We start from the raw sequence: 27,112 nt of genomic DNA on the forward strand, positions 1-27,112 counted from the left end.
GGGCGCTGCGATCCCGCTGCCAGCCGGGATGCGATTCGCGATGCGGGTAGCGCCCGCTCGCGATGCGCACCCCGGCTCCCCTACCTGACTCGCTCCCCGTCTGTTCTGTCCCGGCGCGCGCGGCCCCGCTCCCTAGGGCGCGCGCGCGCCGGGTCTCTGCGATTTAAAGGGCCACTGCGCCGTTGATTGGCGCAGTGGTTCCAATTAGGGTAATCACCTGTGCACTTCCCTATATTACCTCACTTCCCTTGCACTCCCTTGCCGGATCTTGTTGCCTTAGTGCCAGTGAAAGCGTTCCTTGTGTGTTCCTTGCCTGTGTTTCCAGACCTTCTGCCGTTGCCCCTGACTACGATCCTTGCTGCCTGCCCCGACCTTCTGCTACGTCCGACCTTGCTTCTGCCTACTCCCTTGTACCGCGCCTATCTTCAGCAGCCAGAGAGGTGAGCCGTTGCTAGTGGATACGACCTGGTCACTACCGCCGCAGCAAGACCATCCCGCTTTGCGGCGGGCTCTGGTGAAAACCAGTAGTGGCTTAGAACCGGTCCACTAGCACAGTCCACGCCAATCCCTCTCTGGCACAGAGGATCCACTACCTGCCAGCCGGCATCGTGACAGTAGATCCGGCCATGGATCCCGCTGAAGTTCCTCTGCCAGTTGTCGCTGACCTCACCACGGTGGTCGCCCAGCAGTCACAACAGATAGCGCAACAAGGCCAACAGCTGTCTCAACTGACCGTTATGCTACAACAGTTACTACCACAGCTTCAGCAGTCATCTCCGCCGCCAGCTCCTGCACCTCCTCCGCAGCGAGTGGCCGCTCCTGGGCTACGCCTATCCTTGCCGGATAAATTTGATGGGGACTCTAAGTTTTGCCGTGGCTTTCTTTCCCAATGTTCCCTGCATCTGGAGATGATGTCGGACCTGTTTCCCACTGAAAGGTCTAAGGTGGCTTTCGTAGTCAGCCTTCTGTCCGGAAAAGCCCTGTCATGGGCCACACCGCTCTGGGACCGCAATGACCCCGTCACTGCCTCTGTACACACCTTCTTCTCGGAAATCCGAAGTGTCTTTGAGGAACCTGCCCGAGCCTCTTCTGCTGAGACTGCCCTGTTGAACCTGGTCCAGGGTAATTCTTCCGTTGGCGAGTATGCCGTACAATTCCGTACTCTTGCTTCAGAATTGTCCTGGAATAATGAGGCCCTCTGCGCGACCTTCAAAAAAGGCCTATCCAGCAACATTAAAGATGTTCTGGCCGCACGAGAAATTCCTGCTAATCTACATGAACTTATTCACCTAGCCACTCGCATTGACATGCGTTTTTCCGAAAGGCGTCAGGAACTCCGCCAAGATATGGACTCTGTTCGCACGAGGCGTTTCTCCTCTTCGGCTCCTCTCTCCTCTGGTCCCCTGCAATCTGTTCTTGTGCCTTCCGCCGTGGAGGCTATGCAGGTCGACCGGTCTCGCCTGACACCTCAAGAGAGGACACGACGCCGTATGGAGAACCTCTGCCTGTACTGTGCTAGTACCGAACACTTCCTGAGGGATTGTCCTATCCGTCCTCCCCGCCTGGAAAGACGTACGCTGACTCCGCACAAAGGTGAGACAGTCCTTGATGTCTACTCTGCTTCTCCACGTCTTACAGTGCCTGTGCGGATGTCTGCCTCTGCCTTCTCCTTCCCTGCTGTGGCCTTCTTGGACTCTGGATCTGCAGGAAATTTTATTTTGGCCTCTCTCGTCAACAGGTTCAACATCCCGGTGACCAGTCTCGCCAGACCCCTCTACATCAATTGTGTAAATAATGAAAGATTGGACTGTACCATACGTTTCCGCACGGAGCCCCTTCTTATGAGCATCGGATCTCATCATGAGAGGATTGAACTTTTGGTCCTCCCCAATTGCACCTCAGAAATTCTCCTTGGACTTCCCTGGCTTCAACTTCATTCCCCAACCCTGGATTGGTCCACTGGGGAGATCAAGAGTTGGGGGTCCTCTTGTTCCAAGAACTGTCTAAAACCGGTTCCCAGTAACCCTTGCCGTAACTCTGTGGTTCCTCCAGTAACCGGTCTCCCTAAGGCCTATATGGACTTCGCGGATAAGAAAAGAAGAGCTCCCCCCGTTTTTTCCCCTGGAGACAAGGTATGGCTCTCCGCTAAATATGTCCGCTTCCGTGTCCCTAGCTACAAGTTGGGACCACGCTATCTTGGTCCTTTCAAAATTTTGTGTCAAATTAATCCTGTCTCTTATAAACTTCTTCTTCCTCCTTCTCTTCGTATCCCTAATGCCTTTCACGTCTCTCTTCTCAAACCACTCATCCTCAACCGTTTTTCTCCCAAATCTGTTCCTCCCACTCCTGTTTCCGGCTCCTCGGACGTCTTCTCGGTCAAGGAAATTTTGGCTGCCAAAAAGGTCAGAGGGAAAAATTTTTTTTTAGTAGACTGGGAGGGTTGTGGTCCTGAAGAGAGATCCTGGGAACCTGAGGACAACATCCTTGACAAAAGTCTGCTCCTCAGGTTCTCAGGCTCCAAGAAGAGGGGGAGACCCAAGGGGGGGGGTACTGTTACGCCGAGCGCTCCGGGTCCCCGCTCCTCCCCGGAGCGCTCGCTTCACTCTCTCCGCTGCAGCGCTCCGGTCACGTCCTCTGACCCGGGGCGCTGCGATCCCGCTGCCAGCCGGGATGCGATTCGCGATGCGGGTAGCGCCCGCTCGCGATGCGCACCCCGGCTCCCCTACCTGACTCGCTCCCCGTCTGTTCTGTCCCGGCGCGCGCGGCCCCGCTCCCTAGGGCGCGCGCGCGCCGGGTCTCTGCGATTTAAAGGGCCACTGCGCCGTTGATTGGCGCAGTGGTTCCAATTAGGGTAATCACCTGTGCACTTCCCTATATTACCTCACTTCCCTTGCACTCCCTTGCCGGATCTTGTTGCCTTAGTGCCAGTGAAAGCGTTCCTTGTGTGTTCCTTGCCTGTGTTTCCAGACCTTCTGCCGTTGCCCCTGACTACGATCCTTGCTGCCTGCCCCGACCTTCTGCTACGTCCGACCTTGCTTCTGCCTACTCCCTTGTACCGCGCCTATCTTCAGCAGCCAGAGAGGTGAGCCGTTGCTAGTGGATACGACCTGGTCACTACCGCCGCAGCAAGACCATCCCGCTTTGCGGCGGGCTCTGGTGAAAACCAGTAGTGGCTTAGAACCGGTCCACTAGCACGGTCCACGCCAATCCCTCTCTGGCACAGAGGATCCACTACCTGCCAGCCGGCATCGTGACACCAACTACTTGCAGTATATAATGTTCTGATCCATAAGCTGCCTATTAAAACACCAAAAGTTCATGAGACAGGCTTTCAATAAAGTGCACCAAAAATCATGTAATTAACTCCTAAATGAGAAAACTAAACGCCACATAAGAATGTATGATGCCTATTCAAATCAGGTGATGAATATCATGATAAAGTACTGGCCAATTATCCAGGCAGATACAGATTTGATTCTAGGCCCAATATCACATACAATAGAGGTTCTAATTTGAGGGACCTTCTAGTCCACAGTCATCAAAAAGAAATTGAAGTTGAGCATAGGACCAGCTGGTTACCCAATCCCCCGGAGGAGTCATACCCATATGGGCATTGTGTTATTTGTAAACACATGAAAAAGACAAAAACTTTTGTAAACCCGATTGATGGGAAAAATTACCAAATTAGAGATTTTATCAATTGTGGAAGTAAGAATGTGATATATGAAGCTAAATATGAATGCCCACTCATATATGTGGGTAAAACCATGCAAGAAGAGTGGGGAAACACTTAAACACCATTCGAACCAATGCAGATACATCCCTGTCAAGACATGTGAGGTCACAACATGGAGGTAGAATCGAAACATTGAAATTCTGGGGAATTAGTCAAATCAAACTGGGCCCCAGGAAAGGAGATGTGGACAACCTCCTACAAAATGAGGAGACCAAATGAATCCACAGATTGCAGTGTAGATCCCCCAATGGTCTAAATGAAGGTTTTTCCTTCTCGGTATTTTTGCATTGATTGGTTGTAACTAATTAAAAGGGAACATTAAAAGAGATAATTAAATAGAAAATACTGTATGATGCTTTCTAGATCCTGGAACAAGAATAACCCTGGAAATATATCAGCTTCAAAGAATAACAGCTTCAAAGAAGGATGAAGATGGAGCCAATAAATGAGGTCACTTCATTTTGGTACCTAACCTAAATGGTAATGTTTAGAAAATAATGTATACTTACCTTTAAAGTGTTGTTGGGGAGTCCTGAAGACCCACGTATGGTGAGGGAAGGCCTGAAGATTCAGATACGGTGATCTAAGGGAACAAGATAAAAGTATATTAACTTACAAATAGAACAATGAAGGGGTTAAATCTAGAATATTAGGGGGTTAATACCTGTTAAGAATAACATATATTTTAAATTCCAATATACTATAATGTCCCAAATTAATGGGAGGAACAATATAGGAATAATATTAAACTCTAATATGCTTTACTGCCCCCAAATAATATTAATACCAATGGCCATACCCTGTATAAAGTATGAAGGGAGAAATGTAATGTCAATTAGAGAAATTGAAAATAACTAATATCTGAGGATATATAGGATTGATGTCTAATAAATAACTATAACCCCGATATACTTTAGTGCATATTTAAAGGGGTATTCCGGTGAAAACCTTTTTTCTTTTAAATCAACTGGTGGCAGAAAGTTAAACATATTTACAATTACTTCTATTAAAAATCTTAATCCTTCCAGTACTTATTAGCTGCTGAATGCTACAGAGGAAATTCCTTTCTTTTTGGAACACTGATGACCTCACGAGCTCAGTGCTCTCTGCTGACATCTCTGTCCATTTTAGCAACCATGCATAGCAGATGTATGCTAAGGGCAGCATGGTGGCTCAGTGGTTAGCACTGCTGCCTTGCAGTGCTGGGGACTTGGGTTGAAATCCCACTAAGGACAACAATAAATAAAGTGTTATTATGTTAATAATCTCAGCAGAAAGAACTGTGTTCGTGATGTCATCAGAGAGCATTCCAAAAAGAAAAGAATTTCCTCTGTGGTATTCAGCAGCTAATAAGTACAGGAAGGATTAAGATTTTTTAATAGAAGTAATTTACAAATATGTTTAACTTTCTGCCACCAGTTGATTTAAAAGAAAAAAGGTTTTCACCGGAGTACCCCTTTAAGTGTAAATTAAAGTATGAGCCTCGCTTTGTGCAGCTGAGAAACGGGGGTGCTGCACGAGAAATCGTGGGGGTTGCCAGCGGCGGGACCCCTGCTTTCAGACATCTTATCCCCTATCCTTTGGATAGGGAATAAGATGTCTAGTGGCGGAGGACCCCTTTAATATGTAAAAAAAAAAAATTTTTAAATCACAGCGACGTGTATCGTCACATGGCCCCATCGGAATTGCTGCAGATGCCATGATCAATATTGATCAGAGCATCTGTGGGGTTAATGGAGGACATTAGCACAATACACCCTGTGCCCCCCAAGTGATTACAAAGCTTATTAAAGATAGGACCCATTCACACTGTATTTTCCAAGCAAAAGTCCGGTGCAGCAGCCTTGCATTGTTTTCAATGGGATTCTGCTGCACTTTTCACGTTGTGGAATTTCTACAGTGGTCGTCCTGCCTTGGGAATTCCAGATTCCCCACTCCACCAAAAGAATGTTCATTCTTTTGGCGGAATTCCACCCTAACGTGTGTCATCCTCATTGACGGCATTGCAGTCTTGGCTTGTTCTGCCAGCACCTCATGCCCATCGAATCCCTGCCCAGAACTTCTCTGGACAGAATTTCTGTAATGTAAATAGACCTATATACAGCAATTAAAATAGCTTATATCTAACACCATCAAAATATCAGGAAAATTCCACATGGGGAGATTTATTGCACTTATAGAAAATTATTTTTGTTGTCCATAGCAACCAATCACAGCTCAGCTTTCATTTTACCAGAACAATATGAGAAATGAAGCTGAGCTGTGGTTGTGTTACTATGGGCAACAAAGAGACTTTTTATATAATCCCCCCCCCCCATCGTTCATAACCTACACAACGGGTACATGTACTGTGTTTGCTACAGAGTTCTGTGTGTGTGTGTGTGTGTGTGTGTGTATGTGTATACAGTATATGTGTGCATGCATCTACTGGTATGGAGGAAAGATGAAGGCTCGTGTCACACGGTGTGGAGACTCCAGGAAGGCACCAGAGACCGTATCAACCCTTTGTAAAAAAAAAAAATTACTAAATACACATTTTCCACAGGAGTATGAACCTACAGTAGGTGTCAGAGGCCAATCTCCATCTATAAGCACAGTAACAATAGAGACAACCATGGTGGCTGAGGTGAATCCATCTGAATATTCCCCTTGTGGTAATGAGGAAGATGGAGGAAGTGGTTTACCAGCTCAGCAAGAGTTGGATGAAAAGAAATAGATTTTTACACCAAGAAAAACAAATTATTATTGAGGAGGTATGTTTGTAATTTCTGATTATAAGGGTGGCCAACGCTAGGACCTCCTTGACATAGCCTGTATCCATAGATGGCAATATATTCCATGATATATTCCGCCAAATAAATGAACATGTTAATTTCTTGGGAGTGACAGAAATCCAAAATTGTCATTGCGAAATGTCCCGATCAGCTGAGAGGATGGCGGGAGGGCCCTTACCTTCCCTCCTTGCCATCCAATGGGTCTCCAGTGCTGCAGGAAGCCATGGCAGCCTAAAGCCATGGAGCGCCGGTAACACTGATCATTTCTGTGCTATGGAACAGCATTGAACAGTGTATGCATTCTAAAGAATGCATGTAATAATCCCCTATGGGAACTAAAAAATTGTGAAAAAAGGTTAAAGAATGTTAATAAATGTTAGTTAACCCCCTTTCTAACAAAAGTTTAAATCACCCCCCCCTTTTCCTATTTTTTTTAAATAAAATTATGTAAACAAAAATAACATATGTGGTATATAAATTGTTAAAATATAACGGTAATTAAACCGCACAATTAAATGCAATACGTAAAAAAAAATACCAAAGTCCAGAATTGCGTATTTTTGGTCACTTCATATATCACAAAAAGAAATAATCAAATGTGATCAATAAGTCCCTTTAAAACAAAAATGGTATAGATCACAGAGGAAAAAATTAGCCCTAACACATCCCTGTACAAGGAAAAATAAAGGAGTTATAGGGGGTCAGTAGAGGACAATTTTAAGCATACAAAAAGTTATAATTTTTAAAAAGTAGTCAAACAAAATAAAACCTATATAAAACTATCGTCATAGTCAGAATAAAGATAATTGGTGACATATTCAAAACTCTTCACGTAAAAAATTTTGCTCCAAAATTCTGGCGCAAAAATGTTTCCGGCGCATTCAAAGTGTTTTATATGAAAATTATCCAAGATTTACACTAGTCACGCCCGTTTAGCAAAAGTGGGCATGGTGATGTACATTTAGTGTTTTACATGATATTTTCAAAAGTGTGTAGTGTAGAAATCACAAAAACATATGTATATAGTCTTGAAGGGTGGTGGATAGTACATAGAAACGCATATATTGTGTGTTAAAATTTAAATCTAATCTGTATTATCATCACCATTCTGGACCATTTTTTTTCCCACCTTCTGTGCCCACCAGCACACAGTACTGCTGACACTGCGTCTGCACAGCGCACCTTCCTCATTCCTACAATTGCTTGACAAGTCCCCACTGTAATAATTACCAGTGTTTATACGGCCTCCCACTCAGGGTACATGCCTTCTGCTGGGTCCGTGCGGTGCGGTGCTCTTTATGTCATCCGATCTGCGCGGCGCACGGTCAGCATGACAGCATGTCCCTGCAATCTTATGTTATTGTTTACATATCACGGCAGGAATGACGACCCAGTTATTTTTTTTCTCTTCTCCAGATGGCTATTAGAAGGCGAGGAGGAAAAAATTTGTGCAAAAATGATAAATGGTTAAAGGGGTAAAACTTATGTGTCTGTTCACATGGTGTGTGGAGCTTTGCTGGTGCAAAATAAAATTTGGTGCAAATGGCGGGAGGACCTTTGAGCAGCTTTTTAGTGTATAAACTATAGGCATGGTACAATAGGGCTTCTTATCCTGATTCATTATATACCATTTGTGAGACACTGACAGAAATGGTGGTTGGAAGTCGCTATATTTCTCCAGGGTACAATGTAGCAACTAGGTTCAGAAGGCGCATATCACATCCAGGGAAAGGTGGATGAGATATAAAAAAAATTCAGGAATGAGTTAAATCTCTTGCAAAACTTAGCTTGCTACAGACTTTTGGTAAGTCCTTTTTTCAGGCCTGGGTTTATATAATAAATTGACAGTGGGTCTTTTTATTTCACTTTCTGGGCCATACCAGGTTTTCAGATGAGCACTGAGTAGCACAGGTGCTGAATTCAACTGGTAAACGGGCTGAAAGCTAACCTGCTAGTGAGCCTGCTAGTGTTATGACCCTCTGATGTGAGTTGTACTCCGTTTCCAGATTTAAAAAAGCAGACTTTATGACAAGTGCAAGTTGTGTGAGGTAAAACTTTTTTTGTCACATGGATGGTAGTAGGCCATTTGTATAGTGAAGGCAACTTAAAATGTTTAGTTAATACTGTACAAGCAGGTTTTGCTTCATTTTGTGTTAATGTGAATATGGCTTTATAGTGCGTTCACACGAGTGGATTTTCTGCTGCAGATTTGCTTGAGCAGATTTTGCTGTCCATTAAAATAAATGGGCAGCAAAATCTGCAGCAGCAAATCTGCTGCAGATCTGCAGCAAAAATATGCACATGTGAACGCACCCTTAGGGTGCGTTCACACGTGCATATTTTTGCTGCAGATTTTGCTGCGCATTGACTTTAATGGGTAGATAAATCTGCAGCAGAAAATACGCACGTGTGAACGCACCCTTATTGTGTTTTTGGACAGTAAACTACACTACATTTGACGCGTGTCACTGTCTCTGACGTTGTATGCCAAACAAGTAAACAAAAAGAGAAATGCAAATGGCACTCACCCTATAAAACATACAGGCCCACATTTATCATTGTAGGTGTAAGTGAAACATTTTTTTTACACCCTTTTTTTGTGTGCTGGTAATGTGTAGGAGCACCAAATTTATTAAATGTTCACAGAGCATTTGATACATTTTGTGCAGGTCACATTTTCTGAAATTTCTCTCTTCCCATACACCAAAAAGCTATACCAGGTCTGGGATGGTGTAGTTTGAGATGCTTTTCAGTGGCTTTGCGCCTTTTTTGCGCCTTTTTACAAAAAGGCGCAGTTCATAAATCCCTTCTATATCATGTGTATTGCCAAAATCAGTGGGTTGCAACTCAAAATCATTGGCTTGCAACTCAAAATCAGCAGAAATGTGTAAACAAAAAGGCGCAAATAAACCCTGCTTGCGCCTTTTGTAGAAACAAAAAAACAGTCTAAAGACAATGATAAATGTCGGCCACAATCTTTATTGATGCTTAGCGTGGGCAGGGGGTATGTGTTCAGCATGGAGCTGACTGACAGGGCTGCTATCACGGATGGCGCCAGGATTCAAATCAGCGTTTGAGAGTGGCAGACATCATACATAGAGAAAGTGAGAGAACTGTGAAACGGTTGCCGGTCAGTCAGCAACATTGTGAACACGGACCCTCTCCCCAAGAACGTGTTTAAAGGGGTACTCCGGTGGAAAACTTTTTTTATTTAAGTTAAATGGTGCCAGAAAGTTAAACAGATTTGTAAATTACTTCTATAAAAATCTTAATCATTCCAGTACTTATTAGCTGCTGAATACTACAGAGGAAATTCTTTTCTTTTTGGAACACAGAGCTCTCTGATGACATCACGAGCACAGTGCTCTCTGCTGACATCTCTGTCCAGTTAATTGTATTTTTGCAACAGCTGGAGGCACCCTGGTTAGAAAAAACACTGGTCTTTTGCATGGAATGCAGCTCATTTGTGCCTCAATGGGTGATGTGTGGGAGGGAGAAAAGTGACCTCACACTTACAAACAAGGAATTATGGGACTTTTAGTTGAAAGAAACTCCAACAGGAAATAGCCAGTTCACAAAAAGATAGCTACCTTTATGATGGATAATTCCTTTAACCCTTTCAGGACCAAGCCCTTTTTTTTGTGGTTTTGTTTTTTCCTCCTTGCCTTCTAATAGACATAACTCTTACAGACCCGTATGAGGGCTTTTTTTTTTGCATCACCAATTGTACTTTGTAATGCCATCACTCATTGTATCTCCAAAGGTACAGTGAAACAATGACACATTATCTTTATTCTGTAGGTCCATACAATTAAAATGATACCCAATTTATATAGGTTTTGTTTTATTTTACTACCGTACTTTAAAAAAATTCTAACTTTTTGTACGAAAATGTGTATGCTTAAAATTCTGACCCAAATATTTTTTTTTTTTTTTTCTGCATACAGGAATGTATGAGGGCTAATTTTTTGCGCCATGAACTGTAGTTTTTATCAGGATTTTTGTTTGATGGCACCTTTTGATTGCGTTTTATTCATTGTGACTAGAATTCATTATTCAGGTGACCAAAAATGTCTGGACTTTGGAATTTTTGTACGCTTGCGCCTTTGACCGTGCGATTTAATTAACATATTTATATTTTAACAGTTTGGACATTCACGCACACGACGATACCACGTTTCTGTTTTTTTTTTACATTTTTTTATTAGAAAAATGGGAAAAGGGGGGGTGATTTAAACTTTTATTAGGGAATGGGTTAATTAATATTTATAATTTTTTAAATTAATTTTTTTACACTTTTTAGTCCCCCATAGGGAACTATAACATGCAATCTTTAGATTGCATACACTGATCAATGTTGCTCCATAGAACAGCATTGATCATTGTTATCGGTGCTCTAATGCTTCAGCCTCCCATGGCTGACTGGAGCTTTGGAGCACCGATCGTATGGCGAGGAGAAAGGTAAGAGACATCCGTCATCTCAGGTGATCGGGATGCTGTGGTTTCGCCACAGCAGTCCCGATCAGCCACTTTTAGATGCTGCAATCAGCTTTGATTACGGTGCCTAAAAGGTTAATGCCGGACATTGGGCCAGTCAACAATGTCTGGCATTAGCCGTTGGTCCCGGTTGCTAATACACTGGGAGCCCGCAGTAGACGTAAATATATGTCCATTTGCAGGAGGGGGTTAAAGTATTTTTTTTTATTTTTTTAAGGGTATTATCAGATAAAGCTTATAGACACAGAGTCCAAATGTTGTGCCCGGGGAGAGCTTATAAGGGCTAGAGGACCTTAGAACCTTACAGGTTCCCTTTAAAGGGGTTGTCCAGGAATAGAATAACAGAGCTAATTTCTCCAAAAAACAACACGATGTTTGTCCCCAGGTTGTGTGTGGTATTTTAACTAGTCTATATTCACTTCAATGGAACTTAGCTGCAATACCACACACAGCCAAGGGACAGATGTTTTTGTAACAAATCAGCTTGGTTTTTCGAATCCTGGATAACCCCTTAAAATCACTTTGTGAGGGGAATATTTATTACATCTGCACTGAAAGGTAACAATATAAAATGTTGTTCATTGTCGGTAGTAGGTGGCTTCTTCATCTGTAATACCTTTTCTAGATAAGACAGGCATAAACATCCTATTATGCCAAAATAATTATTTTAGTGGGATTATATATATATATATATATATATATATATATATATATATATATATATATTACAATATAATAAAATATTATATAGCGTAGAGCAATTGAGGTTTTGGCAGGGCAGAGGGTTAAGATCTGTTTTCATGCAGAAGAGCTGTAAGGTATTGGATGTCTGTATGGGGAACTAATTACTTCATGCACATGGCGTATGCGTTACAGGAGAGGGATAAATATGTTCATTGGGCGTATCTCATCACTAGTCATGGAAGTAATCACAGGGAAACCAATGCAGTGTCCAAGAAACATGAATTTCAGAAAGCTTCATATCATCGACACTAGTAGAAGTAGAAACTAAACGGACTTGTATTCAGCAAACAGTGGGGCAGAGATTTATTTTGGCGCTGTTTTAGCATTGTCATTATTTTTCGTGATGTCTCCAACATTTTCTTTTATAAATACTTCATAGATCACAATACATATTTGTAATTCTGTTCAAGTTTAGAAAGTTATATATCAGCTTAGACCTGTTGTATGTTTCCAGAAATTTTATATGATTAAAGTGTACCTGTTGCTTTTGGTAACCCCTTAGCTGTTGTGTGTACATGCGAAGTAGCACTATTTCTATCTATCTATATATATATATATATATATATATATATATATATATATATATATATATATATATATATATATGTATGTTTATGTAACACTTACGTTTCAGAAGACAGGAACCCCGGTGGATGTGGATCCGTTGGACCTGTGTGGTAGATGACTTGGACCGTGCCAGGGAGCGGAGTCTAAGGTGCTTCTGGTTTTCACCAGAGCCCACCAGAAAGTGGGATGGACTTGCTGCGGCAGACGGCACACAGGTCGCTAACCCTGGCATGGCTCGACCACACAGGCGGCTTAGGAGATGCGAGGCACCGGAGGGATAAGGCAGCTCGTAGTCAGGATAGCAGAAGGTCAGGGCAGGCGGCACAGTAGCGTAGTCAGGAATTTAGCAGATGGTCAGTAGGCAGGAGGCAAGAAGCAGCTTCAGGTCACGGAGCAAAGGATCAGATACACAACAAGGCAATAACAGGAATGCTTTCTCCCAGGCTCAAGGCAACAAAGATCCGACAGAGAAGTGAGGAGGGTGGAGGAATTTATCAATGATCCACAGGTGAATTACACTAATGAGCGCACTGGCCCTTTAAATATTAAAGCTCCGGTGCCCGCGCGCCCTAAGGGAAGGGGACGCGCGCGCCGGAGCAGAGAGGCAGAGGTGGGGAAAGGAGAAACACCCAGTGAGTGACGGGATGGGGCTCGCATGCGGGCGCGTCCCGCAATGCGAGTCCCAGCCCCATCGGCAGCAGCAGGTAACAGGACCATGTGCTCATGGCCAGCGCGTGCGTAACAGTGTATATATTATTTTTCATTAGATTTCTTATGGACAGGTCTGGCATTCATAATCAGTTACTTATAAATTGAAAGCGCTACCACATCTTAGTGAAAGCCTACTTTAACCCTGGGTAACGCCAAATGTTATGTCAGAACCGCTGTAACTAATAGCCACCCCTGTGTAAATCACATTTACCAAGGAGCGACATTGAGCTTTTGGAGAGAAAATTTAGTTGAAATAGAAGCCGGGGCCATGCGCATTTACAAAGCCCCCATTGTGCCAGAAGAGTGGAAACCCCCCCACACGTGACCCCATTTTGTAAACTACGCCCCTCACAGAATTTAATAAGGGGTGCAGTGAGCATTTACACCCCTCTGACGTCTGACAGATCTTTAGAACAAATATTAAATATTTAATTTTCACGGACCACTGTTCAAAAAATCTGTCAGACACTTGTGAGGTGTAAATACTCACTGCACCCCTTATTTCATTCTGTGAGGGGTGTAGTTTCGAAAATGGGGTCACATGTGGGGGGGGGGGGGGTTCCACTGTTCTGGCAGCATGGGGGCTTTGTAAATGCACATGGCCTTCAATTCCAGCCAAATTCTCTCTCCAAAAACCTAATTTTTCTCCTCTTCTGAGCATTGTAGTGTGCCCGCAGAGCATTTTACATTTAAATATGGGGTATTTCCTTACAAATTTTGGGGGTCTTTTTCTCCTAAAACCCATGTGAAAATGAAAAATTTGGGGTAACACCAGCTTTTTAGTGAAAAAATAAATCTAATTTTTCATTTTCACTTCCCATTTTAAAGAAAGTTCGTCAAAAACACTTGAGGGGTGTTAAGGCTCACTGCACCCCTTATTACATTCCTTGAGGGGTGTAGTTTCCAAAATGAGTTCATGTGTTTGTTTGTTTTTGCATTAATGTCAGAATTGCTGTAACTAATAGCCACCACTGTGTAAATCACTAATTTAGGCTTCAAATATACATAGTGCGCTCTCACTCCTGAGCCCTGTTGTGCGCCTGCAGAGCACTTGACATCCACATATGGGGTATTTCTATACTCAGGAGAAATTGCGTTACAAATGTAGGAGTTCTTTTTCTCCTTTTACATCTTGTGAAAATGAAAAGTATGGGGCAAAACCAGCATGTTAGTGTAAAATAATAAAACTTTTTACAGTAACATACTGGTGTAGCCCCTAACTTTTCCTTTTCTTAAGTGGTAAAAGGAGAAGAAGCCCCTAAAATTTGTAGCACAATTTCTCCCGAGTATGGAAATCCCCCATATGTGACACTAAACTGTTGCCTTGAAATACACCAGGGCTCCAAAGTGAAAGAGCATCATGCGCATTTGAGGCATAAATTAGGGATTTACATGGAGGTGGGCCGGATGCAAGCATGGCGTTTGCCTCCTCTACCAAAAATACCCTACGGCAGTGTTTCCCAAAGAGGGTGCCTCCAGCTGTTGCAAAACTCCCAGCATGCCTGGACAACCAATGGCTGTCTGGCAATGCCAGGAGTTGTGGTTTTGCAACAGCTGGAGGCTCCATTTTGGAAACACTGCCGTATGATATGTTTTTAATTTTTATTGGGGAGGGGGGGCATGTGTATATGTAGTGTTTTTCTATTTATTTTGTGTAGTGTAGTGTTATTAAGCAACATTCACATAGGCAGGGGTTCACAGCGAGTTTCCCGCTAGGAGTTTGAGCTGTGGCGGAAAATTTGCCGCAGCTCAAACTTGCAGCAGGAAGGTCACTCACCTCTTGCTGTTGCAAAACTACAACTCTCAGCATGCACTGACAGACTGTGCATGCTGAGAGCTGTTGTTGTTTTGCCACAGCTGGAGGCTCACTGGTGGGGAAACACAGATTTAGGTAACGGACTAACTCAGGGTTTCCCCACCAGTGTGCCTCCAGCTATAGCAAAACTTCAACTCCCAGCATTCACGGTCTGTCGGTGCATGCTGAGAGTTGTAGTTTTGCAACAACTGTAGGCACGCGGGTTGGGAAACCCTGAGTTAGTCCGTAACCTAACTCGGTGTTTCCCCACCAGTGTGCCTCCAGCTGTGGCAAAACTATAACTCCCAGTATGTACTGACAGCCGAAGGGCATGCTGAGAGTTGTAGTTATGCAACAGCTGGAGACACAACTACAACTCCCAGCATGCCCAGACAGCCGTTTGCTGTCCGGGCATGCTGGGGGTTGTAGTTTTGCAAGATCTCATGGGCCACAGTTTAGAGACCACTGCACAGGGATCTCCAAGCTGTGGCCCTCCTGATCTTGCAAAACTACAAATCCCAGCATGCCCAGACAGCAAATGGCCACAATGCCACCATGCCCAAGAAACCGAGCGACCCCAAGCAGCTCATTAGCATACCACAAATAAAGCAGAGTAAGGGCACATTCCCACATGGCGTATTTGCTGCGTATTTGCTGCTGCGTATTTTATTTTCTCTGTTGAAGTCAATGGGTAGGAAAATACGCAGCACCAAATACGCAGCAAATACGCTGCAAAATACGCCAGGTGGGAACGTACCCTTACGGCGAAACATTACCATTGGTGCTTGAGTATTACAAATGAGGATTGGACAGTGGTATGGCACATTCTGATTATGTGGTACTTCCTAGTCCATTAATACGCCCAAGGCACATGGGGAAGCATGCTTGCCTCAATAACTCCTGATGATGGTGATAAATCAACAAAACATGTGAATGGGGGCCAGTTTTAATGTTTTTAAATATTGTACTGGATTCCAATTAGACATAGCGAGTGGAGAGTTGTTCCACAATTTTCTTGGTGAGCCCTACAGTCCTCCACCTTGATGGTAGTCGTGTGGATAGCTATTCATCATAATATTGGGTCCAGTTCACCATATTTTTAACTACACGTTCCTATCATGGTGTATTTTTATATTGATTTCAACAAAAGTAAAGTTTTATTTGAGTTGTTATATACAGATGGTTTTTGTACCCTGGGTTTTTATTGAGCTTCCGGCGTAATTGTTAATATTGTTCAAAAGGGAACCCCGCACTACTGATTATTGGGTTTTTGTTTTAGTAACGTCGGAACATAGAGACAGATTAGGACCGGGTAAGTATCATTTTGATCAGTCTCACCTGCACTACAAGCCTGTAGAACAGGTAAGTGCGGTTAATACTGATGACAGATATTTCTTTAATCCCTTAAAGACGCAGGGTTTTTCAGTTTTTGCACTTTTGTTTTTTCCTCATAACCTTCAAATGAGGGCTTTACTTTTGCGCCACCAATTGTACTTTATAATGACATCAATCATTTCACCACAAAATTTACAGTAAAAACCAGAAAAAAAATATTTGTGGGGCAAAGTTGGAAAAAAAACGCCATTTTGTAAATTTTGGGGGCTTCCAATTCTATGCAGTGCACTTTTCAGTAAAAATGACACCATATATTTATTCTGTAGGTCCATACAGTTACAAGGATACCGAATTTATAATTAAAATTTATAATTTAAATTTTAATTATAACTACATGTACCAAAATTGGTATGTGTAAAATTGTCATCTCCTGACCCCTGTAACTTTTTTATTTTTTCATATACTGGGCTGTATGAGGGCTCATTTTTAGGGGGCTCATTGCGCAGGTCCGGGTGTTACGCATCTGTGACCTGAGGTCTGGAGCTGTGACGCAGCGGGGGGGAGGTGAGGCTGTTCCGGGTCAGGACGCCAAATGGCGCGCTTCGGCAAGTACAAACGCCATTAGGATGGGGTATATAAGGGAGCATGTAGACTCACAAGATAGCGTCCTTTGAGAAAGTCCATCAAGCAGACGAAACGTATGTTGGGGCGGTGGAGACAGGATCCTACTATGGGTAAGTGTTACAGAGCATGGTATACGGTAAATCAACTGTATAGGGAGTGATTATTATCTGTCAGGCTATACACTAGTGGAGGTTCAGGCCCGGTCCCCCTATAGGTACATTATATGAAGTGAGACCTATACATTGCTACTAACTCTATATTTAAATTCTCACTGTTTTATAATAGTTGAATACAAGTGTAACCTGTCCCATTTTCTTTCTGGATTCCATAGCCTAAATATTTACCTCATTTTGTATAAACTGTTCTTTACATGTATTTGATTTTAATATATTTGATTAATAAAATATATTTTTATCAGTCGCAATTTCTCTAGTTCTTTCTTATGTATACAATATTTTGTATAGAGCTATACTGTATGATACTATACTGTATGTATGTACCGGGATATTTTTGTTTTGTGCTGGATATTTTTGTATCTAATATATTTTTTTAGGGCATACGAAGTGACCAAAAATACGCAATTTTGGACTTTGGAATGTTTTTACGTGTACACCATTGACTATGTGGTTTCATTAACATTATATTTTTATAGTTCGGACATTTACGCATGTGGCGATACCACAAATGTTTATTTTTATTATGGTTAGATATTTTTTATATGGAATTTGGGAAAAAGGGGGGTGATTTAAACTTTTAATATGGAAGGGGTTAATGGGTGTTTTTTTAAACTTTTTATTCAACTTTTTTTTTTTAAATTTTTAGTCCCCTTAGGGGACTTTTAGGAGGAATCAGTAGATTCCATAGAACCACATTGATCTGTGTGCTCTCAGCTTGATTGGTAAAGCCTGGCTCAGCCAGACTCTCTCAATCTCAGAGCCGGGACCTGGACGGGACCCACCGGCTACCTCAGCAGTGGATCGCCCCACCCACGTTCACGCTGCCGGGGGGGTCGGCGATCCACCCCACTGGACCACCAGGGATGGTTTAAATGTCCCTTTAGATGCCGCTATCAACTTTAGATGCCGCTCATCCTTAGATGGCAACTGGTTAATCTAAAGCACATAATTATTTTTTTATCAGTGTTTCTGTGTATAGATAAGAATTGTAGAGATTAGTTAGATAAGGTGCATTAGGTAACATTAAAGAGTACCTGTCACCAAACGAAACTTTTAATATATTGTTCTTTATGTAATTATAAGACACTTTGCTATTTACTTGCTGTGGAAATTTTCAACCTTTATGTTTTTAATGTGATTAAAAAAAAAGTCCACTAGGTGGCTCTGTTCTGTTCCCTGCGCAAGTCAAACAGTTAGTTTGGTCTCCTCCCGGACTTGCAGAAGTCCAAACTCAGGAAGTGTCGCTCCTGCTGGGCAATGCCCACTTCCTCCTGCCGGAAGCTCTCACAGTGTGAGCAACGGGGAAAGGTAAGATACACAGCTTTTTAAAGCTCAGAATTTTTTTTTTATGGGCAGGAGGGGTGTTAGGAGTAGTTAGGGAATATAACCTGGTTTGATGACAGGTACTCTTTAAATACATAATTGTCTGTCTGACAGCTACTGTATCAGGATCAACTTCAGAGACCAAGGGTGATGGGTCTTGTTCTGAAACTACTGCTTTACGCACCATGACAACTTGTCCCACCCCTAGTTAATAGCTTACAATTAGAGATGAGCGAACTTCCAGTAATTCGATTCGTCACAAACTTCTCGGCTCGGCAGTTGCTGACTTTATCCTGCATAAATTAGTTCAGCTTTCAGGTGCTCTGTGGGCTGGAAAAAGTGGATACAGTCCTAGGAAAGAGTCTCCTAGGACTGTATCCACCTTTTCTAGCCCACTGGAGCACCTAAAAGCTGAACTCATTTATGCAAGATAAAGTCAGCAACCGCTGAGCCGAGAAGTTCGCGACAAATTGAATTACTGTAATTTCGCTCATCTCTACTTACAACTATAGACTTCAGGCTAAATGTATATACCATTGGCTGATGTTGAAATAAGTTTCATGCTTAAGTGTCTTTTGGCAATCGATCTTCATAGAGTAGTGTCCCATAATTTAGGACTGAACAGAACATTCAACTGAAGCTCTGTTCTCTGTGTCTTATTGTTAACCACATCTGCTGACCACATGTGGCCTCTCTTAAGTTCTGCCACAGATGATTCCAGAGATTGTGATTTTGCCAAGAATTGTTAATTAAAAGTCTGAACAAGGCTGTTATTTTCTTTATTCATGTTGTTGCAAAAGACTCAGTATTTGTTGTTCACAGGTAGAATGTGGCATTAGACTTTTTAAAGCAACACTTTATCTCTGAGTTTATGGGTTGTTCTTCATTATAAGTTTATTGAGTGTTATTACATCAGTGCTGGAGAAAGATTGTGTGTTGACTTTTCCATTTCTGTAGTGAACGTGTAGACTTATTGTTCACTGTATATGGATACCTGACCATCACACTTTTATGAGCTTGTTGGACACCAAATCCCAAAACCGTTTTAATTAATATAGAGTTGGACCCCTTTTGTACCTATAATAGCCTTTACGGACATTTCATAACAGATTTTAACAATGCTAATGTGAACATAGCCTTAGTTTTTAATTAAAAACCTTCTCACCCACATGATGTAAACACAGTCAAATGTCAAAAAAAATAACTTAAAGGGGTACTCCCCTGGAAAAAATTTTTTTTTAAATCAACTGGTGCCAGAAAGTTAAACAGATTCGTAAATTACTTCTATTAAAAAATATTAACCCTCCCAGTACTTATCAGCTGCTGTATGTTCTTTCTTTTTGAATTTCTTTTCTGTCTGACCACAGTGCTCTCTGCTGACACCTCTGGCCATGTCAGGAACTGTCCAGAGCAGGAGAGGTTTGCTATGGGAATTTGCTCCTACTCTGGACAGTTCCTAAAATGGACAGAGGTGTCAGCAGAGAGCACTGTGGACAAACAGAAAAGAAAAGCACTTCCTCTGGAGCATACAGCAGCTTATAAGTACTCAAAGGGTTAATATTTTTAAATGGTAGTAATTTTCAAATCTGTTTAGCTTTCTGGCACCAGTTGATTTATAAAAAAAAAATGTTTTCCAGTGGAGTACCCCTTTAATTTATTTGTGATTTATACATTTAGTAGTACTCCAATAATAACATCTGACTGATTTGCCTAGGAAGACAAAAGGTGGCATTCAAAGTTCCAGCAACCGATTTTGCATCTTCTTACAGGAGCCATTGGCCACAGTAAAGTCTACGAGGTGAAGGAGTCAGAATAGTGATGTCACTATGCTGTCTCCTCTCCTTACTGAATTGGCACAGAAATTTCGCCCAGAGGGAAGAATATTTGATTGGTTCAACACTGTTTTTGATGGTAAAAAGTATTTTTTAAAAGGATATAAAAAATTTGCGCAACCTCACGTCTGCTTAGACACACTTGCCTATAAGTAAGAAATTTTGCTATTAAAGGGGTAAAACTTTTTTAAATCAACTGGTGCCGGAACTTTAAACAGATTTGTAAATTACTTCTATTAAAAAATCTTAATCCTTCCAGTACTTATTAGCTGCTGAATACTACAGACAATGATACATTTCCCCCAAAAAGTGGGAAAAACCAGACTCTGTCCCCAATCACAAAATTGATGTAGGATCACTGCTTCTCCGTGGGTATCAAAGAAGAAGCTTGGTGCCAAGAAGCTGGCTTAGGTAGTTGTGATGTTTTGTCCATACATCTCACAGCTTCTGTTAAAGGGGTTGTGCGCTGCCTTGCCTTTCGGAGCTCCGCACGCAGCGTACGGAAGTTCATTACTCCGAACGCTGTGTGCGGGCTTCCGTGTTCGCGGACGCCGGGCGTGACGTCACGCCTGGCCCCCTCGACGAAAGTCTATGGGAAGGGGGCGCGACCGCTGTCACACCCCTTTCCCATAGACTTTGGTAGAGGGGGCGGGCGTGACGTCAGGCCCGGCGGCCGCGAACACTGGAGCCCGCACACAGCGTTCGGAGTAATGAACTTTCGGACGCTGTGTGCGGAGCTCCGAAAGGCAGGGCAGCGCACAACCCCTTTAAGCCTATTCTGTTTATAAATACAACTGTACATCTGCTTTTTTTTGGTTGGCACATGAAAAATGTTGCAAATTGTTGTGCAAATATGAAGTTAGTAACCTGTGCAATTTACATCAATATCAGACATAAGCTGTATAATAAATTAGGTCCACAGTCTTATTTGCCTTTTTCACACAGAGAAGGGGCCTAGTTGCCTGTAACAACCAATCAGGAATTAAAGTGAACTTTTATTCTTGTGGTTGACAAGTCCATATTCTCTCTTAGGGTGCATGCACACTACGTTTCTTAAGATACGGGACCGTATACGGCTGGGGAGAGGGGGGCGGAGAGTCGGGAGCGGCGCTGTTGACTACGTTTGTAGGTCCGGTCGGGAAACCGTAAACGGGCCAAAACGGAGCCGACCGGAGGCAGCGTTTCACTCCGGTCACTCATTGAAATACATTAGATACGGGACCGCATACGGCAGCGTGCGGTTGCCATGCCCCCGACTCTCCGCCCCCCTCTCCCCAGCCGTATACGGTCCCGTATCTTAAGAAACGTAGTGTATGCATGCACCCTTAGACAGTTTTCAAATGTTTACACGTGCACTCATGTACATGAAATAACAGTATCTAGAGCAAAAAATAATATTTGATATTTATAAGTACAGTTAATTCTCATTCGTATGTAATAAGTGCAGGGCCAGGTCACAGAAAGATGTTATTTGGGATCTGTCTGCACTTTGGAAAAACAGTAAAGAAAAAAAAGAAGTAATGAGAATCTCTCAGCTGCAATTCACGTTCCAAACTGCTGCCACTGTTACATAGCTGTTAGTGCAAGCAGACACATGGTAAAGCAAAATGCTTTAAAGGGGTATTCCGCCCCTAGACATCTTATCCCCTATCCAAAGGATAGGGGATAAGATGTCAGATCTACGCGGTCCCGCTGCTGGGGATCCTCTGCACGTAATGATGGGCGGTACTGGGGCCGGAGCATCGTTACGTCACGGCTCCGCCCCTCGTGATGTTACGGCCCGCCCCTTTCTAGACAAGTCTATGGGAGGGGGCGTGACGGTCGTCTCGCCCCCTCCCATAGACTTGCATTAAGGGAACTGGCCGTGATGTCACGAGGGGTGGCGCCATGACGTCACGCTGCTCCGTCCCCCGTATCGCCCGTCATTACGCACAGAGCGAACTCGCTCTGTGCTGTAATGATAGCGCTGTGCCGCAGCGGGGATCCCGGGGGTCCCCAGCAGCGGGACCGCGGCGATCTGACATCTTATCCCCTATCCTTTGGATAGGGGATAAGATGTCTAGGGGCGGAATACCCCTTTAATTCTCTGGTGATATGAGTCAAGAAGGTGATTCCAAGCACTTGACGGGCCAAGGTCTGAAATGCCTCCCCACTTACCTTCTCATCCTTGTTTCTGCTTGATTGACAGTCAGGTAGCCCAGATTCCGAACGTTGCACCTGAGCATAATTTGTACATACAGGGGGGAGATTTATCAAAACCTGTCCAGAGGTAACGTTGCGGAGTTGTTCCAGCCCTTGTCACTTCCGGGGCTTGGAAACGTCTATTTTTATAGGTTATGGAAAGACATACAGATGTAAGAAAGGCAGTGTGTGTGTGTGTCTACTTGTCCTGACAGCTATCTTAAAGTGTCAGCAGTTTGAAATGTAAATTGCAGCTGACAGATTCCCTTTTGGGTGCAATTACACACCAAATCCACTTTTTGATTTTAAGTTGCAGATTTTAAGATCCTAATTTTCCCTTTCTATCAGTTGTCTTCTAACCAAACCAGTGGTGTTTGTGTTAGGAAGGATCGTATGCTGCAGGACTTGGGAATGGATACCACTGCGTACTGAGGCATTGTGCACTTAGGGGGAGATTTACCAAAACCTGTGCAGAGGAAGAGTGGTGCAGTTGCCCATAGCAACCAATCAGATTGCTTCTTTCATTTTCCACAGGCCTCTTTAGAGGCCTGTGGAAAATGAAAGAAGCAATCTGATTGGTTGCTGTGGGCAACTTCACCACTCTTCCTCTGCACAGGTTTGGGTAAATCTCCCCCTTAGCGCAATGTCATATGGTGAGTGGATAATCTATATTCGTACCGATCCATACTTTTGTGTGATGTATTTCATTAGGGGCATGTGTGTTTTCTTTTTTTCTGTTAGTTTACAGTGTATTTAATAGGGAAGCGCCCCCCTGCCTCTCCCCGTCATTCATGTACTGACTGATGACAGATTTACTTTAAGTACTAAATGTGAAAAAGCCTTTACCGGTAGCGCAAACAATTCTTTATTCATGTTTTGCAAGTTTCAGACATTTTAGAATAACAAAGAATCTCTTCCTACACAATTATCATTATCCTGGCTTGAGAAGAGGCAGATACAGCTCAGCTGTGAAGATTTCCAAAACAATAGGAAAGAAATATCTTCTTGTACTTTGAGCCAGTTGCATCGGGAGAAGGAACATTTCACTGCCCACCCTGACCCACTTCCAGATTAATTAGGATTCCTTGTTTCTGAGAGCATTATTTGGCTTGAAATTGTTGGAGAGCTGCTGGCAAGAAAATAGTAAGGACTGGCCTCCTGAGATTAACCCTGATATTGCTGGAAGATATTCCAGCGAAGAAACATCCTAAGTACTCACAAATACATAACATAGTCTCCCTTTCATTTCAGTGTCTCCTGTCAGTCGACTGCACACCTCTGGTGTTTCCTCCCCTGTACGCCTGCTGGTGTCACAATGCTGGTGGTTTGGGGACTTGCTTTAAAAAAAAGACACATGGCATGAGGAAACATACACTTGGGTAAATATGAGTTTGTTACTACTTGGATGATTGGCATCCATTCAGTCTGGTACCTCCTGTTTGTCATTGTGTTGACTGGTGTCTCTGCTTTCCTGTGGCTCTCCAAAGGAAGAGACAAGTACAGGAGAGACAGCTTCATTTTCGGAAATGATGTACCACAAACGTCTGTAAGCATGTCTGCACTTTATGTAACAAGATGTACTTTTCTCCATAAATAACATTTTGTTGTATACTGATAGTATATTCCATAAATGTCGGATCATGGAGGCCAGAGGTCTAGTGCTTTACTTCCTGTGCTGAGTTTACAGCATGTAATAGTTTAGCATTACAGCGTACTATGGGTGTAAAGTAATAAAATACACTATACCCTTCTTGTCGCTGCACTGGTCCTCCCCTGTGCCTCTGTTTACTGATCCTGATGACAGTTCTTGGTGAGGTTTCATACACACTGCAGCCAATGACTTTTTTTTTTGTAAGTGGGCATGAACCTTTCTTCCATCACTGTTCTATACTGTACTTTCTGCCTTTACTTCCCATTTACTACTTATGATTATAGCATATACAGGAGTATATGTATTACACTGGCCGATCACTTATAAATATTGTCCAGCAAATGGAATAACATGTAACTGCAGGCATGTTTTCCTAAAAATTATCAGCAAGAGAGGAGTATAACTCCCTAAAATCATAAAAGCTATGTAACTGGCCCGAGCTGAGTGGAATTTTAAAGAGTGTGTAAATTCTTCCTTTTTGTTATAATTTCTAATAAAGCTTGTGGGAACACTGATTATAATAATATATGGGAACATAGGGATTTTTGGGTTCCGAACAGGAATCTATGGGAAATATTGATTGACCCCTCCATATATATTGGCCTGTTTGGGGAATGGGCATGAACCTTTCTTCCATCACTGTTCTATACTGTACTTTCTGCCTTTACTTCCCATTTACTACTTATGATTATAGCATATACAGGAGTATATATATTACACTGGCCGATCACTTATAAATATTGTCTCCGTGTGTTCTGGATAAGTTTAAACATGATTATCAGAAGATAAACTGCATTCTATCCAGAACATGCAAAGCCAATTTTTTAGCAAGTAGAAAACCAGCTGTCAGCTGGTCGCGTCTGTTTGACAGGCTGAAAAACCATTATTTGCCAGTTGTAAATCTCCCTGTGTAATATGGGATCTGTGGCTGACGATTGATGGCGAGCAAAATGCCGCGCAAATGACTCGGCTATTGTTTGTGCGGCCATGCCAGCACAATAATTGAGCCTTGTAAGTGGCTCTTTAAATGAGCTCTGATCTGCGATTTCGGGTGCTTGGTTGAACTTGATGGACGTATGTCTTTTTTCAACCATACTAACTATGTAACACTATGTAACACAGGCTCCAGCGTTCGGAACAGTTTGTTCCAAACGCTGAGCAGCGGAGTACCCCTTTAATTTAACGTTAGTTGGCACAAGCAATAGAGCACCCACTTGCATTTGGGGGTCCTATAGGTTTAAGCTATTCTCCCCCCCCCCCCCCCCCAATTTCCTGCAGTATGTCTTGGTGCCTCTGTATGCGCCCTTTCACGCTACAGAAAATCCAGGCAGACATTACATTTACAGCGTAATGAATTAACGCTATGACGATGCGGACATGCACTGTCCCAATTGAAAGCAATGCAGTTCTATGCTGTATTTCGCTGAAAGATTGAACATGTTCATTCTTTCGGGAGAGTTTAAGATTTGAATTTCTGCAGCAGAATTTCCACCCCAGAAATTCTGCAGCAGTATCTGCTATTTAAGATTTAAGCACAGTGCAGCAGAATCCCATTGAAGACAAATGGAAGCTGCTGCATGGACTTCCACGTCACCAAATTAGACAATTGGCCAAAAGTTGTCTAGTTTGCCATGGGTGTTCTGTCTTGACCACCCTCCAGTGTAGCATCAGAGAGAGTGTTCAGGGCGGCAGGCAGTGTCTTTACCCCTAAGCGAACAAGATTGTCTGGCAGCAATAAAACAAGTGAGGATCAGTGAGGATTCAAACCTCCTGTGCCAGATGCCACTGATAAGGCTGGGTTCACACTACTTTTTTCAACTACGGTTCCCGCATACGTTTTCTATCAAAAACTGTATGGGGAAAAAACTGATGGAACAGTATGGGAAAAAGTAAACCGTATGCGTTTTTAAACAGTATACTGTTTTTAAAAGTGCATACAGTTCCGTCAGTTTTTATAGAAAAATTTTGTCCATTTTTAATGGGAGGGGTCTTGGGTGGGGACTTTAGGATTCAAATGCGCATGTGCAAAGTAAAAGCGTATACGTTTTTACCGTATGGAACCGTATACATGTGCGTTTCCCACTGCCTAAGACAGTACTACCACCACCCCTGCTGTCCGCTGGCTACTACAACTTCCACCAGTCCACCACTGCTTGCAGTCTGCTGGCTACTACAGCACCCTCCAGTCCACCACTGCTTGCTGTCTGCTGATTACTACAACTCCATCCAGTCCACCATTGCCTGCTGTCCACTGGCTACTACAACTCAGTGGAGGATCAGTGAGGAATTCAAACCTCCTGTGCCAGATGGCACTGAGTAGACAGTACTACCACCACCCCTGCTGTCCGCTGGCTACTACAACTTCCACCAGTCCACCACTGCGTGCTGTATCTTGACTACTACAACTTCCAAGAGGCTACCACTGCCTGCAGTCTGCTGGCTACTACTTCAGCTCCCACCAGTCCACCACTGGTTGCTGTATGCTGGATACTACAACTCCCACTAGTCCACCACTGCCTGCTGTATCCTGACTACTACAACTTCCACCAGTCCACCACTGCCTGCAGTCTGCTGGCTACTACAGCAACCCCCCCCCCCCCCCCCGTCCACCACTGGTTGCTGTATGCTGGATACTACAACTCCCACCAGTCCACCACTGCCTGATGTATGTTGACTATTACAACTGCTACCAATCCACCACTGCCTGGTGTCTGCTGGCTACAACTACCACCATCAACCTTGCTGCCACCACTACCTGCCAGGCTATGCATACACAACCCATGGAACCCCCCTCCCCCTTTTTAAAAATATGATTTTCTTCTTTTCTATTTTGGGAAACCAATCTTGTTTCAACTCCAAAGAAGGGCCCCGGAATTGAAGATACAGCGGGAGAACCGGAACACAGAAAGGGAATAGGTAAGTATGGTTGTCATCAAAAAAATGAATAAAAAGCGATCAAAAAGTACAATCAAAACAAAAATGGTACAGATAAAAATTCAGATCACGGTGCAAAAAAATTAGCCCTCATACCGGCCTGTACACTGAAAAATAAAAAAAGTTAAAGGGGTCAGAAAGTGACAATTTTAAGCATATTAATTTTCATGCATGTAGTTATGATTTTTTTTCTAGAGGTAAGACAAAAAGTAAGTAGGGTATCATTTTAAAG

General features: G+C 43.1%; 1 protein-coding gene across 8 annotated transcripts in view; it reads left to right on the plus strand.

Annotated features, from left to right (window-relative positions):
• The window catches only part of LOC130297006 (uncharacterized), a 107,238-nt gene that overhangs the window by 6,344 nt on the left and 73,782 nt on the right, over positions 1-27,112 (plus strand). For 3 of the 8 annotated variants that reach the window (XM_056549148.1, XM_056549145.1, XM_056549142.1), the window contains exon 2: positions 4,100-4,186. In XM_056549148.1, coding sequence (XP_056405123.1) covers positions 4,182-4,186 — 5 coding nt within the window. In that variant the 5' untranslated portion in view covers positions 4,100-4,181. Of the gene's footprint in view, positions 1-4,099; positions 4,217-6,281; positions 6,490-7,926; positions 8,166-23,178; positions 23,850-27,112 lie in introns of those variants that run through there. The other 5 variants (XR_008849362.1, XR_008849363.1, XR_008849364.1 and 2 more) reach the window with 5 other exon arrangements.

This window comes from Hyla sarda, chromosome 12 (assembly GCF_029499605.1).
Source record: "Hyla sarda isolate aHylSar1 chromosome 12, aHylSar1.hap1, whole genome shotgun sequence".
In the NCBI taxonomy this organism is placed as follows: Eukaryota; Metazoa; Chordata; class Amphibia; order Anura; family Hylidae; genus Hyla; species Hyla sarda.